At 52.8% G+C, this 16,387-nt stretch overlaps 2 protein-coding genes across 3 annotated transcripts; one reads left to right on the forward strand and one right to left on the reverse strand.

The window, feature by feature from the left end:
* The first annotated feature begins 5,076 nt into the window (after positions 1–5,076).
* On the forward strand, positions 5,077–10,855 carry LOC105479763 (abhydrolase domain containing 1). Its single transcript, XM_011737998.2, has 9 exons — positions 5,077–5,428; positions 8,499–8,659; positions 8,996–9,178; positions 9,368–9,413; positions 9,567–9,679; positions 9,803–9,976; positions 10,154–10,202; positions 10,301–10,466; positions 10,580–10,855. Exons 1-9 carry the CDS (start codon positions 5,315–5,317, stop codon positions 10,789–10,791), a joined length of 1,218 nt encoding a protein of 405 aa, XP_011736300.2. The 5' UTR covers positions 5,077–5,314; the 3' UTR covers positions 10,792–10,855.
* Positions 10,810–14,697, reverse strand: LOC105479764 (prolactin regulatory element binding). 2 transcript variants are annotated; one of them, XM_011737999.2, is made up of 9 exons: positions 14,337–14,694; positions 13,584–13,773; positions 13,154–13,380; positions 12,879–12,959; positions 12,640–12,764; positions 12,267–12,440; positions 12,048–12,120; positions 11,710–11,869; positions 10,810–11,543 (listed from the first exon to the last, which is right to left on the reverse strand). In XM_011737999.2, the coding sequence occupies exons 1-9, from the start codon at positions 14,469–14,471 to the stop codon at positions 11,449–11,451; spliced, it is 1,260 nt and encodes a 419-aa protein (XP_011736301.1). In that variant the 5' UTR covers positions 14,472–14,694; the 3' UTR covers positions 10,810–11,448. The 2 variants fall into 2 exon arrangements, with proteins under 2 accessions (XP_011736301.1, XP_024647972.1); XM_024792204.2 differs by lacking the exon at positions 11,710–11,869 and having other exon boundaries at positions 14,337–14,697.
* Positions 14,698–16,387: the final 1,690 nt, after the last annotated feature.

Genomic DNA, 16,387 nt, shown 5'->3' on the forward strand with positions numbered 1-16,387 from the left:
AATGGAACCTAACACTATTAGCATGTGCAGTTGTGGCTGGCATGTGTGGCTCTGTGTATGAGGAATTTGTGACACGGTAGGGAGTATTTTGTGTGACTGTGCATCCGTGTGATAGTGTGGGCTTCAGGGGCCAGGCACGGTGGCTCACGCCTGTAATCCCAGAACTTTGGGAGGCCGAAGTGGCAGGATCAGGAGGTCAGGAAATCGAGACCATCCTGGTAAACACAGTGAAACCCCGTCTCTACTAAAAACAAAAATTAGCTGGGTGTGGTGGCAGGCGCCTGTAGTCCCCGCTGCTCAGGAGGCTGAGGCAGGAGAATGGTGTGAACCCGGGAGGTGGAGCTTGCAGTGAGCCGAGATTGCGCCACTGCACTCCAGCCTGGGTGACAAAGACATAAATTTATTTATGTCTCAAAACATAAATAAATAAATAAAAAATAAATGATAGTGTGCGCTTCAGGGTATGGCCAACGTGTGACTGACTGCCCAGGGGTCTGGCAGTGCAGAGTGTTAGAGGCATATGTATTGGGGTGTCAGGGTGAACTCTTCCTGAGTTGTTTGTGACACTCCGTCACAGCGACACTGTCGTCACAGCGACACTGTCGTCACAGCGACAAGCCCACTCTCATCCTGTCCTCCCAGTGATAAATACTGCTAGTCACTGCCTCTTTAGATCACGGATTCCGCTGGTTTCAGCAACACCTCTCCTACCTCTGGTCATTTCAAAAAGGTCTCCATTTTCTTTAGCATCAGAGCTCCTCCGGGCCGTCTCCTCACTCTCCATCTGCTCATATGCTCATTTGCTCACCTAGCTCCCATCACTGTTATGCATTGACTCGTGTCCTTCACAAAGTTATATGTTGAAGTCCTGACTTCCAATACCTCAGACTGTGATCTTATTTGGAAATAATGATGTAATTAATTAAGATGAGTTCATACTGGAGTAGGGTGGGCCCTTAATCAATATGACTGGTGTTCATATCAAAAGAGGAAATGTGGACACAGACACACATATAGGAAGAACATTGCTATGGCCTGAATATCCCCCCAAATTCATGTGCTGAAACTTAGTCATCATTGTGGTGATATTAAGAGGAGGAAGCTGGGCACAGTGGCTCGCACCTGTAATCCCAGTACTTTGGGAGGCTGAAGTGGGAGGATCTCTTGAGGCCAGGAGTTTTCAACCAGTCTGGGCAATATAGTGAGACCATGTCTCTACAGTAAATAAATAAATAGGCCGGGCGCGGTGGCTCAAGCCTGTAATCCCAGCACTTTGGGAGGCAAGGCGGGCGGATCACAAGGTCAGGAGATCGAGACCACAGTGAAACCCCGTCTCTACTAAAAATACAAAAAAAAAAAAAAAAAAATTAGCCGGGCGCGGTGGCGGGCGCCTGTAGTCCCAGCTACTCAGGAGGCTGAGGCAGGAGAATGGCGGGAACCCGGGAGGCGGAGCTTGCAGTGAGCCGAGATCGCGCCACTGCACTCCAGCCTGGGCAACAGCGTGAGACTCCGTCTCAAAAAAAAAAAAAAAAAAAAAATAAATAAATAAATAAATAAATAAATAAATAAATATTAGGCATGGTGGTGCATGCCTGTAGTCCCAGCTATTTGGGAGGCTGAGGCAGGCAGATCCCTTGAGTCCAGGAATTTGAGGTTACAGTGAGCTGTGATCCTGCCACTGTATTCCAACATTGGTGACAGAGCAATATCCTGCCTCTGAAAAAAAACAAAAAGAAGTAGGGCCTTTTGGGACATGATGAAACCATGAAGGCTCTCCCCTCGTGAACGGATTAATGACTTTATGAAAGAGGTTTCTGAGAGAGTTCAGCCCTCTTGCTCTCTTGCCTTTCTGTCCCTTCCATCACGTGAGGAAACCCAGATGCACCATCTCTGAGGCACAGACATTCACAGACACCGAACCTGCCAGTGCCTGGATCTTGGACTTCCTAGTCTCCAGAACTGTGAGGCATAAATTTCCGTTGTTTGTAAATGACCCAGTCTGTGGGGTTTTGTTATAGCAGCGCAAACACACTAAGATGTTTGTGAAGATGAAGACAGAGATCAGGGTGATGCTTCTACCAGTCAGGGAGTGCCAAAGATTTCCAGCAAAACACCAGAAGCCAGGGGAGAGGCACGGAATAGATTATTCCTCATGGCTCCCAGAACGAACCCACCCTACTGATATTTCAATCTTGACTTCTAGTCTCCAGAAGTGTGAGACAATAAATCTCTGTTGTTTAAGACAGTCCCCAACCTTTTTGGCACCAGGGACCAGTTTCAGAGAAGACAATCTTTTTTTTTTTTTTTTTTTTTTTTTTTTTGAGACAGAGTCTCACTCTGTCATCCCAGCTAGAGTACAGTGGTGCTATCTCAGCTCACTGCAACCTCCGGCTCCCAGGTTCAAGTGATTCTCATGTCTCAGCCTCCCGAGTAGCTGGGATTACAGGTGTGCGCCACCACACCCAGCTAAATTTTATTTTTAATTTTTTTGTATTTTTTTTAGTAGGGACGAGGTTTCACCATGTTGGCCAGGCTGGTCTCGAACTCCTGACCTCAGGTAATTTGCCTGCCTTGACCTCTCAAAGGATTGGGCATTACAGGCGTGAGCCACGGTGCCCAGCCTCAGAGAAGACAATCTTTCCACATATCAGAAGGGTTGGGGGTGAGGGGGATGGTTTTGAGATGAAACTTCCACCTCAGATCATCAGGCATTAGATTTTAATAAGGAGCACGCAACCTAGATCCTTCCTGTGTGCAGTTCACAATAGGGTTTGCACTCCTATGAGAATCTAATTCCACCACTGATCTCAGGCGGTAATGCTTGCTCACCCTGCTCGCCTACTGCTATGCTACCTGCTTCCTAACAGGCCATGGACCAGTACCAATTTGCAGCCGAGGGGGTTGGGGACCCCTGGTTTAAGACACCCAGTTTGTAGTGCTTTCTTAGAGCAAACTGCCAACTAATATACCACCTAAATGCCGATGATTACCAATTCTCCAGCTCCAATCTCTAAGCCCCAGGCCACTTCAGGCATTGAATATCCTACTAATTTGTGCCTGAGTCTTTTTTTTTTTTTTTTTTTTTTTTTTGAGACGGAGTGTCACGCTGTTGCCCAGGCTGGAGTGCAGTGGCGCGATCTCGGCTCACTGCAAGCTCCGCCTCCCGGGTTCCCGCCATTCTCCTGCCTCAGCCTCCTGAGTAGCTGGGACTACAGGCGCCCGCCACCGCGCCCGGCTAATTTTTTGTATTTTTAGTAGAGACGGGGTTTCACTGTGGTCTCGATCTCCTGACCTTGTGATCCGCCCGCCTCGGCCTCCCAAAGTGCTGGGATTACAGGCTTGAGCCACCGCGCCCGGCCTCCTGAGTCTTAATTTACAAAGGTGGCTGAGTGAGGACATGAAGAGGTCACTGCCATTGAAAGAAAAGCTTAATGTTATTCACAGTTCCCCTAGAAACAAAAGGCACAGTCACAGGGGGAAGTGCCAGTGTCACACAGGAGGCAGAAAGGAGCGAGGGGAAGGTACAGGCCTTTACTGGGGTGTACTTCTCCCAGTAAGGCCGGAGAAGTGGTTTGGGGCTGCCTAGTTTGAATAATCCCAGAGCACTCTGGGGCACAGGGACTGGTACTAGTTACCTGGTCCTGGGTTGATTTAGGGCAGGGGAGATACTGGCTTGGAATGTGAAAGTTAGAGAAAGGAAGTGACTCAGAGTATGAGCTCTGGATTGCAGGGAGATGTAAATAACCTTGGACATTAGGTTGGCCCTGTGATTTATGGATGCCAAAGAGACAAATACAGAACCTAAGGAAATGCAGTTAAAACACTCACCAGCACCCCATCCTCTACATGTCTGTGTCTAAATGCATCATCTTCCTCTTCAAATCTTCCTCTCCTCTGTTTCCCTATCCCAGGGATGGGCACTTTATGTCTGTGCAGTCGGAAACCTGGGGGCCATCCGTGTTCCTCCTTCTTCCCCTGCCTCCAGTCTACCACCAGGTTCTATCAATTGTGCCTCTGATCTTGAAGCTCTTCACTCCTCTCCTGGGTATACTCCAGTCCAGGCATCTTTTGAGCCTGGTGTTCTGTTAGCAGCCTCCCAGTGGCCTCTTTGCTTTTACTTTCCTCCTCCTCCAATCTATTCTCCCAGCAACTGAATGATTCTCCTAAAACATAACTCATGTCACTCTTTCCTTCTTAAAACCCTGCGATGGCTTTCCTCTGACCTAGGATAAACTGCAGCAATTATGTGGTCCTTGACCACCCACATGTTCCAGCCACACCAAATTTCTTTCTGTTCCCTTAAGACATCCTTCACCTCCAGGCTTTTGCCTATGCTGCCCCATCTGCTAGAACACCCTCCCATGAAGTCCGGGCACCCCCACAGTGCTCCCATGACAACTGGTACTTCCCTTGTGTGGACTCTGTTAAGCCCTGATGACTTGTGAACCTCCTATAAGCTTTACGGTATACTGATACCTAGGCTCCTCTCCAGACCAACTGTATCGGGGGTAGGGCCTGGGCACTGGCAGTTTTAAAAATCGTAGATGATTCCGATCTGCAGTCAAGGTTGAAAGTCATTATTCTTAGTAGACGACCTCCCATATTTCAATGAAGACAGGGACAGTAACATGGGGGGCGGGGTCTGCATCAAGTGCCTGGTACAGAGCGGGTGGTGAGCAAATTATCTACTGTTCGAGGACTGTGTGGCAGGGACTGTATGAGACAACACAGAGTGACACTGCAGGAAGCTGCATGTGTGTGCAATGCCAACACTGAGCATCTGAAAGCTGTGTGACAGTGTGGGGTGTCACAGTCGGACAGTGACTGGTGAGGGTCACTGTGAATGACTGTAGTCTGTGACAGAGCAGAACGTCACCGTGGGAGTAGCTGTGTCCTGTGTGTGACTGACTGCGAGTGCCTGAGGGGCTCTGGCCAGGCTGCTGGACTCAGGGCGTCGCTGGGGAAGAGGTTGATGGAGCTGGAGATGCCGCGCACCAAGATGGCAGCTGGGGGAGGCCGCTTGTCCCGGGCTCCATAGCCAGGAACCGCGGAGGGGAAGCAGAAGGCGGGGGAGGGCGGGAGGCCATTCGCAGGTCGCTCGAGTTACTTCCGCGCGGGACACTAGGCGCAGCCGCCCAGCCCAGCGACCAACTAGCACCGCCTCTCGCCGCCTAGCCGCCGGCACCGGCGGTGGGCGGGGCGGGCAGCGCGAACGGCCGGCAGCGGGGACAGGACCTGCACAGGCTGCCTATGGCAGGCGGCCGGCGAGCCGGGGCCAGCCAGGAGCCTGAGGGTCGGAAGCCCCCAACACAAGATGCTGAACTCCTTCCTGAGCCCCCAGAATGGCACCTGGGCAGACACCTTTTCTCTGCCCTTGGCTCTTGCCGTTGCCCTCTACTTGGGCTACTACTGGGCATGTGTCCTTCAGGTGGGTGCGGGTCCAGTGCTCTGGCGGGCGGGTTTGGGTGTAGGGGCAGCTTCCAGACACGGGCTTGAGCCCTTGGTGGGAGCTGGAATGGTTGGGCTTCCCCACAGATGAAATTTGCTCCCACCGAATGGAGAATCGGCTCTGCCTCCCTAGTGCCTCTGCATCCCATGTGCTCCCCATGCCACCTGGGCCTTTTGGGCACCGGAGGGTGCTGCTCTCTATGATGTGGACAAGCATTTGGGAAAAGTGGGTTGGAAGGCATCCTGAGGTGTCAGATATGTGCACACTTTGCGTTCCTTTTTAGGTGGTTTAGCTGAGTCTTTCAGCTGCACTGAAGGAAGGAACCAGAGGTCTGTGGGGTCATGGCTAACTCCCACCACCACCCACCCCCTAAATAGCTTAGTAGGGCCTCCCTTCCCTTAAGGGCTGGCTGAGGCCAGAAACTGGCCTAGCCCAGAACTGATGGATGACCCTAACTGTCCTTGCTCATTCAGCCCTGTTTTATGTTCCAGGCTCTCCATATAGTGTGATGAGAAAGTTTGAAGAGGTTGATTTTGATGAATTTGGAGATTTTTCTCACTGAAATTTAGATAAATACATAATTTACATATCCAGGAAAAGCCAAATATTTTCATCTTCATTAAACTCTGTTCTAGGTAGCTGAGTCTAACAAGACACCTACTGGTTCCAGTCCTTTAAAAAGGTCTACAGGAGCCTTTAGTGTTACCGAGACTTTTCCATATTTTCAGAGCTTTCTACATTAGCATTTATTGTTTACTAAATGTCTTCCTTAGGGCCGGGCACGGTGGCTCACGCCTGTAATCCCAACACTTTGGGAAGCAGAGGTGTGAGGATCGCCTGAGATCGGGAGTTCGAGACCAGCCTGACCAACATGAAGAAACCCCGTCTCTACTAAAAATACAAAAATTAGCCGGGCATGGTGGCACATGCCTATAATCCCAGCTACTCGGAAGCCTGAGGCAGGAGAATCGCTTGAACCCAGGAGGCAGAGGTTGTGGTGAGCTGAGATGACACCACTGCACTCCAGCCTGGGTGTCAGAGCAAAACTCCGTCTCAAGGAAAAAAAAAAAAAAAATGGATAGCAACTCAAAATCTTGGCAATTAGGAGGCAATACACAACAGTGACTAGGCAGTGCAGGCTCTAGAGTCAGAGAGACCTGGGTTTGAATCTCCTGCTCTGCCACTAACTAGTTCTGGCATGCTTCTGACCTTTGACAAGTTATTCAGCATTCAAATACAACCTATTTCATGAAACCATTGTGAAAATCACAAGACAAAATTTGTGTGCTTAGCACAATGCCTGGAGCTTAATGAGCACTCAACAAATCTTACCTACAAGTACTGGTGGTAATGTCATAGTTAGTAATTTTGTTTTGCTTGCTGTGTAACTGGACAAACCACTTAACATCTGTCAGTCATAACTTCTTCACTTATAAAATATCTCATAAGCTTGGGCTTAGTCCAGTGCCTGCACACGACTGACAGCTGTCATAATTCCAGGGCTTAAGGACTAGGGTTGAAAGTCACATCTCCCAACAGTTGCACTATCAACTTGGCCTCTCTGCCATTTGCCCCTGTAGAGTATGGGGACTATACTGGAGATAGAAACCTGGTCTTCATGTTCCTTAGGACTCATTGCAGATATGCAGTTTCTATTCTTGAACCTATGGCATACTCCTCCTTCACATGCCTTCTACGTGGCTAGGCTCTCTCATTCACTTGAGGTCTGTCCAGAATACAGCACAGAAGCTGAAAGTCAGGGCTCAGTGCCCACTGACCTCATCTGTCCCTGTTATTTCATCCTTGTCACCTTCCCCCTGGCTGGCACGAAGGAAGAAAAACATCAATTCACATTAGGGCTGTTCTTCCTTTAAAGCACAATCTAACAGCAGGGGCCCCACAAGTAAGAGAAGATAAGGTCCCTGGTAGAAAGAAGCCCCTTAGGCCAGGCGCGGTGGCTCATGCCTGTAATCTCACCACTTTGGGAGGCCAAGGCGGGCGGATCAAGAGGTCAGGAGATTGAGACCATCCTGGCTAACATGGTGAAACCCCGTCTCTGCTAAAAATACAAAAAATTAGGCCGGCCTGGTGGGTGCCTGTAGTCCCAGCTACTTGGGAGGCTGAGGCAGTAGAATGGCGTGAACCCAGGAGGTGGAGCTTGCAGTGAGCCAAGATCGCGCCACTGCACTCCAGCCTGGGTGACAGAGAGAGATTCTGTCTCAAAAAAAAAGACAGTGTTTTGCTCTGTCATCAGACTGGAATGCAGAGGCGATTCTCCTACCTCAGCCTCCTGAGTAGCTGAGACTATAAGCATGCACCACCATGCCTGGCTAATTTTTGTATTTTTAGTAGAATCAGGGTCTCACTATGTTGGCCAGGATGGTCTCCATCTCTTGACCTCATGATCCACCCGCCTCAGCCTCCCAAAGTGCTGGGATTACAGGCACGAGCCACTGCGCCCAGTCGGCTTCATTTTCAACTGCAAAGTAAAGGTTGAAGATTGAATGGTGCTGCATTTCTTCAGCCCCTGCCCAGAACCCCGACTTTTTCTGCAGGGGATCAGCTGGGCACTTATTTATTGACAGGGTCTCACTGTCGCCCAGGCTAGCGAACCATGGTGCTATCATAGCTCACTGCAGCCTTGAACTCCTGGGCTCAAGCGATCCTCCCACCTCAGCCTCCCAAGTGGCTGGGACCACAGGCACACACCACTGAACCTGGCTATTTACATTACCTGCTGTCTCCAAAATGGGTTTGGGGCATGGATAGGCTGAGCGGGAAAGTCAGCACTCAGTCAACTCAGCAGCTCCCAGTTCAGGGTCAATTCTGGGCAGTGACACTCCAAGACTGGGTTTTTAGGGGCTCTAGCTGGAGTGTATTATAGAGACTTGGCCATTCAACTGAGCTGTGCTGAGTATCTCACGTGCAGACAAAGCAGGGTCCTCCCGGCTGTCCTCTGGAGAGGGGCCCTCTCACCCTCTGGTGTTGGGTGCCTCATTAGCTTGGTGCAAAAGTCAGGGAAGTGGGGCAGACTGTTGTGTGATTACAGAGGCCTCGGCTGGTGGCTGGGCCACAGTTTCTGGCCTTCCTGGAGCAACACTGTTCCATCACCACGGAGACTTTCTACCCAACGCTGTGGTGTTTTAAGGGGCGACTACAAAGCATCTTCCAAGTCTTCCTGCAGTCTCAGCCCCTAGTCTTTTATCAGAGGTAAGAAGGGACAGAACAGGGTGAACGTGAAACCCCAGGTATCTAGGGAAAATCTATTTACCACTTTTAAAATGTAGGTAATCTGTCTCATCTACATCCCTGTATTGAGGGTACAATGAGAGTGGATGTTATATGGAAGGGCCATATAATTGCATGGCCATCAGGTCATGATCTTTTATGTCCCCACCCCACATTGTCAAGCCTTACTGTTTTACATGAAAAACACCCTCAGAGGATGCTGATGGGAAGTTATGAGACTCGTTTATGGGTGGGGCACAGGACAAAGCTTTTGAATTACATCGTTATCTTTGTGTGCCTCTTCCTCCAAAACCACAGTGACATCCTCCAAACACCAGATGGAGGCCAGCTCCTGCTAGACTGGGCCAAGCAGCCTGACAGCAGCCAAGACCCTGATTCTACTACCCAGCCCATTGTGCTGCTGCTTCCTGGCATCACCGGCAGTAGCCAGGAGACATACATCTTGCACCTAGTTAACCAAGCTCTGAGGGATGGCTACCAGTAAGGATGGGTGCAGCCCCGGAGTGGGGTGGCATCTGAGAACGTGTACTAGGGAGAAATCAATCTGGACACTGATAGATATGAAGAATGCTACACGAAGGGAATCTTTGGACAGGGGTCTTTCTGAAGACTACTGAAAGGGAAGAGGGGCTAAGAAGGGTCTAGCTAAGATGTACCTGGGTGCCACAGGGCTGTCGTGTTTAACAACCGGGGCTGCCGTGGGGAGGAACTGCGGGTGAGTAGCGGCCTTCCTCATAGTAGCCCTTCACCCACTCCCTTTAGAGATCCTTGGCCCTGGGGCTCTACCTCCTACCTCTCCTTCCTCAATTTCCCCTCCACCTTCTGACCACGGTCTCCCTCCCTACCTAATGATCTAATTTGCCCTCAGACCCACAGGGCTTTTTGTGCCAGCAATACTGAAGATCTACAGACAGTCGTGAACCACATAAAGCACCGCTATCCCCAAGCTCCACTGCTAGCCGTGGGCATCTCTTTTGGAGGGTAAAGATTGCCTAGGCTTAACCCAGAGGCCCAGTCTTCCTTTCCTCCTCCATGTCCCCTCCCTCTGTCCCAACTCACATTAATGCAAACCCTTCTTTCATGGTCCCTTGTCCAATTCTACAGGATACTGGTGCTGAATCACCTGGCACAGGCCGGGCAGGCTGCAGGGCTGGTGGCAGCACTGACTCTGTCTGCATGCTGGGATTCCTTCGAGACCACCCGCTCCCTGGAAACCCCACTCAACTCACTGCTCTTCAATCGGCCCCTCACTGCTGCACTCTGCCAGCTTGTGCAACGGTAGGGTCGTGGCAAGTGGGAGGAGGCAGTAGACAGAGTAGGATGGCAGACACTCCAAGCTCTCCTAGTGCTCGGTCAGTTCTCTCTGGGCTTCTTCACACATGAGATAGTAAGACAGGGCCTGGGGGCAGGGGGTCAGGTCCAGGTGTCAAGCCAAACTCTTATGTACTCTTGTAGAAACAGAAAGGTGATTGAAAAGGTGGTGGACATAGACTTTGTGCTACAGGTATAATCTTCAGCCATGCCCCTGGGCCCCCCCAAATGAGTCTTCCACTATCTTCTCATTCTTTATCATCTTAGCCTATCCTACGGTAACACCTGCAGGCCCGCACAATCCGCCAGTTTGATGAGCGCTACACATCTGTGGCCTTTGGATATCAAGACTGTGTTACCTACTACAAAGCAGCAAGCCCTAGAACCAAGGTAGATGCCATCCGGATCCCTGTGCTCTGTCTCAATGCAGCAGATGACCCCTTCTCCCCCGTCGGTGGTGAGTACTCTGAATCAGGACACTTTGGCCCCAAGGAAAATGGGCCATGAGGGACATGACAGACAGCCTGGGCTCCCAGTAAAGGCCGTTTCTGACCCCTGACCCTCTCCTAGCCCTTCCCATACAGGCCGCCCAACACTCCCCCTACGTTGCGCTGCTCATCACAGACAGGGGTGGCCACGTCGGCTTCCTGGAAGGGCTGCTCCCATGGCAGCACTGCTACATGAGCCGCCTCTTGCATCAGTACGCCAGAGCCATCTTCCAGCCCCCAGAGGGGCTGCCTGACCTCTGGGCTCTCTCGCCTTCTGAGGACAGAAATAGCTGACAAGAGTACCATTGGGGGTCTCAGTTCACTCCTTCCTTGTTTATTAAATATCAACTTTTCCTGCCTAGTGGGCTGAGGTTCATTTTCCCTTTCCTCAAGGTTAGACTATCTAGGAACTTACTGCATCTTTAGGCCGGCTGGCTTAGTGCTACCCATCTGAACCCCCAGATTACTACCCAAGTCATCTTTTTGCCCCAGCAGCAAGTACCAGGCCAGTCCCTTCCCCAGCAAATGCCAGGGGCTTCATGTGAAGGGGAACTGGCCCCAAGGCTGTGAGGGGAGGAGGAGAAACTGTTTCTGCAGGAAGGACAGCAGTGCCTCCAGGCTCTTGGGCATCTTCACATGTTTCTAGAGAAAGGACAAGCTCAACTCTCGAGCCTCTAGTAGGCAGAAGGAAAGAGGCAGGGAGTATGGCCTGGGCTTCAGACACCACTGTTCTGGATGGATCCACAGATGATGAAGGCAGGGTTCCTGGGGCCCAGAGTCAGGCAGGGCCATAACCAAGCCTTTTCACTAGAAGGGAAGGCAGTGCCCATTCATCTTATCACAGGCAGCCTCAGCTGTGGACCCGAATGGAGTGAGCAAAGGGAGTCCAGGCCTCCACTCTGCTCTAGAGATGGCAGTGTCCAGGCTCCTGATTCCCAGGAAGCAGGGAAGCTAAAGGAAACCTGGAAAGGCACTCTGGAGCAGCAGGATGGTCACAACAATAAGCCCGACACATAGCAGGAGCAGGAGCCACACAGGAACACTCCCTGCAGGAGGGAAAGGGAGAGGTCAGCAGGCCAAGGGGCTTCCCAGCCTAGAAACCAGAACCCTTCAAAGGGGGAGTGGCACAAACAAGAGCCTAGCCCCCGGGGGGCATGTTTGTGGTCCAGTTAAAGGTGGGGTGGTGCCTGCCTGCCCCGCCCAATGACTCACGCCGTGAGGGCAACAGATGCAGCTGGCAACGACTGTCCACAGCCACAGAGAACAGGGCAGTTTCATGGGACCCAAGGAGCTCTGGACCTCGACCCTTCTCAGGTAGAAAGGCCACATCCGTCACCACAATGCCATGGGCCTCCCTCACGTAGTAGAGGCACTGCGGGTAGAAGGAAAACGAGTGAGGAAAGGCCTAGCTGGGAACTGTCTTTCTGGAAAGCATGCTCCCCACCCCCAGGTTTTCCCTCTATAGAACGGGCCAGACTCCTTCCTGCACACTCAGGGTAGACACAGGCCTACAGTCCACCGACAAGGCCATGCCAACCTCCACCCATTACCTGGAGAGAGAAAGCTATGTAGATGGCAACAGAGCCAGTGACCGTGCCCAGGCCTAGGAAGGTGCCAGACTCACTGCAACAAACAATAAAGTGCTCGTTGTCCTGGAGGCTTGTGCAGCAACCCTCATACCCCAATCCCAGTCCGCGGGGACCCAGGCAGGACTCCTTTCCAAGCTCCCTCAGGGACCCCCACCTAGCCAAGGCAGCAATGTCTCGCACCTGACATTGAGGCAGGAGATAACTTCATGGCCACAGGACTTGGTCCGAAGGGGCAAGAAGTTGGAGCCATCCCAGGCTGTGAGGTAGCAGGGAGGGGGCTGGCGCAGGCGCTTGTGGGGAATTTGTACTGTGAAGAGTCGCAGCCCAGCAGGCTGGTCTGGAACCTGCCCAAACCTGGGGGCCGGATGAGGAGCTATTCAGCTCCTGGGGCCTGCCCAACCCTCCTCAGAGGTTTGTGCACCACCTGCACCCTGGTCAGACCTGAGGTAAAACTCAACAAGTTCCTCCCCAGCTCTCCCATCCCCAGTCTTTTCCCTCTCCCCCACCACAGCTGGGCTATGCCTCTTTCAGCCACCCCGCAAAGTCTTCACACCTGCAGGCCTGATAACGGTAAGGTGTGCTGGAAAAGGTGGGTCCATTCTCTTGCCAGTGCAGCTGTGTCACCAGCTGATTCTTCTGCCACACAGAGGCCTTAAGGTCCCGGCCCACAGTTACCAACTAGTCAGGAATAAAGATTCCAAGGATGGACAGTTAGGGGATCCACTCACTGGGCAAGCAGCGTAAGCACCTCCTCTCTCCTTCTCCACCCTCCTCCCACCCCCACCCCCTCACCTTGCCATCAGGCCCTAAAGCCAGGTCTTCAATCTCCCCTTCGTGGGCTTTGAACTCCAGAACCTTCTCCAGGCTGGGTACCTGTAGCCAAACCACCACCATAGTTAACTCAGGTGTCCAGCAAGTACACTGTGACTGATCTCCACGCCACTCCCTTCTAATGGCCCCTCAATGCAAGCTTCATTCACAAGTTTCCCAGATGCCACGTTCAGCTTCTCACAATTTTGGTCTTGCTGTTACTGACATTCATCCTCCCTAACCCCGCAAACCCACACCTTCCAGACACGAACGTAGCCATCTGTCCCTCCAGTGGCAAGCAGGGTATTATCGTGGTTGAAGCACACAACTTTCTGCAGTGGATCGGAGCTGAAGTCTGTCTGCACTGCCTGCAAATTCTCTACCCTGAGTTCTAGCCCCTCGTGCTGGGTTTCCGCTCCACCTCCACATTTCTTCTCTGCTGGGGCTGCTCCCTTCCTTTGTCGAGGCCCCTGCTCCTTGGAACCTGTAACACAAACACTTGGCCAGGTTCTAGGCTTCTACAGTAAGGAGTACTGGCCCCTCTCTCCATGGCAGGTGCCCATACAGCTTCTAGCTTGCTACCAAAACCCTACTTCCAGACGCACTTCTTTAGAGACACCAAGATAAGAGTGACCTTACTCGTTCAACCCTTTCCCCAAGCGGGTAGAGAGGGAGAGAGCTCCTTACCTGCCTTCTCTGCCTTGTTGCCTTTCTGTTGATGGGCCTGGAAGCGCAGGAGCTGACAGTGGGCATCCTGCCCTGCAGCAAGGATGTCACCAGCCAGTGCCAAGTTCATGGTGGCCCGTGTCTCTGTGTCATGGGAGTGCAGCAAGGAGGCACTCAAGCGCCCATTAATCCGCTCTAGCTGCAGAAAGTGCTGTGGGAGGGGGAACCCGGATGAGCAAGTTCAGGGGTGCCCAGAGAGCACGTCTAGGAACAGTCTGATGTCTTACCCCTTTACCTTCTGCACGTTATAGTTCACAAGGGGTTCTCCAGTCTTTTTTCTCTCATTTGGGCCTCACAAATCTCTACACTAAGCAGGACTGGGATTATTACCTCCATTTTACAGAACAGGGTGAAGCTCAGAAGAGGGAAGGAACTTAGCCTAAACCCAAAGGCACCACTCTCGCCGCTGCTAGAGGGCAGGCAAGACCTCCGGGAAAAGGCCAGGATAAGAGCCCTGGAGCTGCTCCGAGGCGGAGCTGAAGCGTTCCTGCCGGCTCTGCAGCTGTGTGCAGCTTTCACTTTACCTTAAAAGCCTCTCCTCTGCCTGCTGAGTTCTCGACTGAAATTCGCGCCGGGGCGTCAGGCAAGCGGGTCTTCCCAACACAAGTGGGCAGGGCCCGAAGCTGGAGTGTGGCCCGCCCCGCGACCCCCGGCCACCCTGGAATCGCCGCCAGCCCACAGCAAGACCCAGCCCCAGTGGCTCTGAGCTCTCACCACACCATTCTTTATGCCTGTCTTGGCGGCGCCTCCTCCGCCCGCAGCGATGAGCAGCCCAGTGCTGGGGTCGACCTGAAGCGCGTACAACGGGAACGGAGCCCGGTACAGCTCTGGCGCCCGGCGTCGGCCCATCCCGCCCGGCGCGCGTTCACTGCCCGCACCACGGCACCCAGGACATAACGGGCCGGGCCTTCGACTACTGCCCCGGCCGCTGGTGAACTCGGCCCCGTCGCCGCTGGGAGCACACCCGACCCCTCTCACACCGGGGAATTGCCAAAACCCTGACCACCCGCGGGCAGCCGAGGTTCAGCTCGAGTGCGTCTAAGTCGCTCTCGCAGACGCGCACTGCGCACGCGCACCTGTCCCGCGTCTCCCTCCGCGCAGGCGCAGGAGCACCGACACGAGTCAGCACTAGCCGGCGGGGCCGCCTTCCCCGGGGCGGGGCTTCGGTTCTCCACCCCTGGCGCGGAGGCACAGTCTCCCAGCACCGACTTCGCCATCTTTGTGCGGGGCGCCCCGGGGCGCGGAGGAGGTGGAGCCAGTGGAGGTTGATGAGGGTCAACCTTTAATAAAGAAATCCGACTCACGCCTGTAATCCCAGCACTTTGGGAGGCCGAGGCGGGCGGATCACAAGTTCAGAAGTTCGAGACCAGCCCGACCAAATGGAGAAATCCCGTCTGTACCAAAAATACAAAGGTGTGGTGGCATGCGCCTGTGGTGGCGTTCGCCTGTAATCCCAGCTACTCGGGGGCCTGAGGCAGGAGAATTACTTGAACCCGGGAGATAGAGGTTGCAGTGAGACAAGATCACGCCATTGCCATTGCACTCCAGCCTGGGCAGCAAGCAACAAGAGTGAAACTCCGTCTCAAAAAAAAAAAAAAAAAAAATCCTCTGCCAGGCATGGTTGCTCATGCCTGTAATCCCCCTGTAATCCCAACACTTTCAGACAGTCCGAGAGAGGAGGATGGCTTGAGCCTGGGCTTTCTAGACCAGCCTGGACAACATGGGGAGACTCCGTCTCTACAAAATATTTAAAAATTAGCCAAATGTCGTGGCACCTGTGGGCCCAGCTGCCCAGGAGGCTCAGGCGGGAGGATCACTTGAGACTGGGAGGTCGAGGCTGCAGTGAGCTCGACCACTATGCTTGACCACCAGTGATGTCACCACTGCACTCCAGCGCCTGGGTGACAGAGCTAGACCCTGCCTCTCACACACATGAAATCCTCGAATTAGGACTGTTCCCACTTGGTGAGTGATACGCCAACTCCTGGGAGCACAGGCCTTTGCAGCTTACCCCAGAGAGGAAGTGATTTGCCGGAGGGCACACACCAGAAACCACCGGAGTCTCTTGCTTCTTAATGGAGGCAGCATGAACTTAAAAATAAACCTGACTTCAAATGCTGAATCCACTGCTTCCTCGTATGGGGACGCCTCTGTCATCCTTAACTCCTATCCCCCACTTTTGGCAGGGGTAGTGTCCACCATTCCCTTTCTCAAGGCTTCACACTCCTGGGCCGGTGGCTTAGTGGGTGGCCAGCTGCTTTGCTGGCCTCAGCAGGGCAGGTATCTTCTGCGCCTGACACTCCATCCTCCCTCGGATTTGTGACCTTTGTGCACTCTTGAGAGTGAGCACAAGGGATGTCCTTCCCTGAAAGGAGATACCCCTCCTGCATTCTGATTAACTAAGGTGCACCCAGAGGAGTGGTGCAGTGGCTTCATCTTTGGTGATGCTAGTATCTGTCCCACAGAGTTACATTAGATGTGTGAAGGGCATGGCCAAGCTGTCTGCATATCTTAAGTCCCCAGGCCTTGTGGGTCCCTTGTCCTCCTTGGATACATGGCACCTGCTCTTTCTGGCCTCTCTGTTTCCTTTGACACCATCCTCCAGGGTCTTTTTTCTTTTATGTTTTGAGACAGAGTCTCGCTCTGTTGCCCAGGCTGGAGTGCAGTGGTCTGATCTCAGCTCACTGCAACCTCCGCCTCCCAGGTCCAAGTGATTCTCCTGCCTCAGCCTCCTGAGTAGTTGGAACTACAGGCGCCTGCCACCA

Source organism: Macaca nemestrina, chromosome 13 (assembly GCF_043159975.1).
Source record: "Macaca nemestrina isolate mMacNem1 chromosome 13, mMacNem.hap1, whole genome shotgun sequence".
Lineage (NCBI taxonomy): Eukaryota > Metazoa > Chordata > Mammalia > Primates > Cercopithecidae > Macaca > Macaca nemestrina.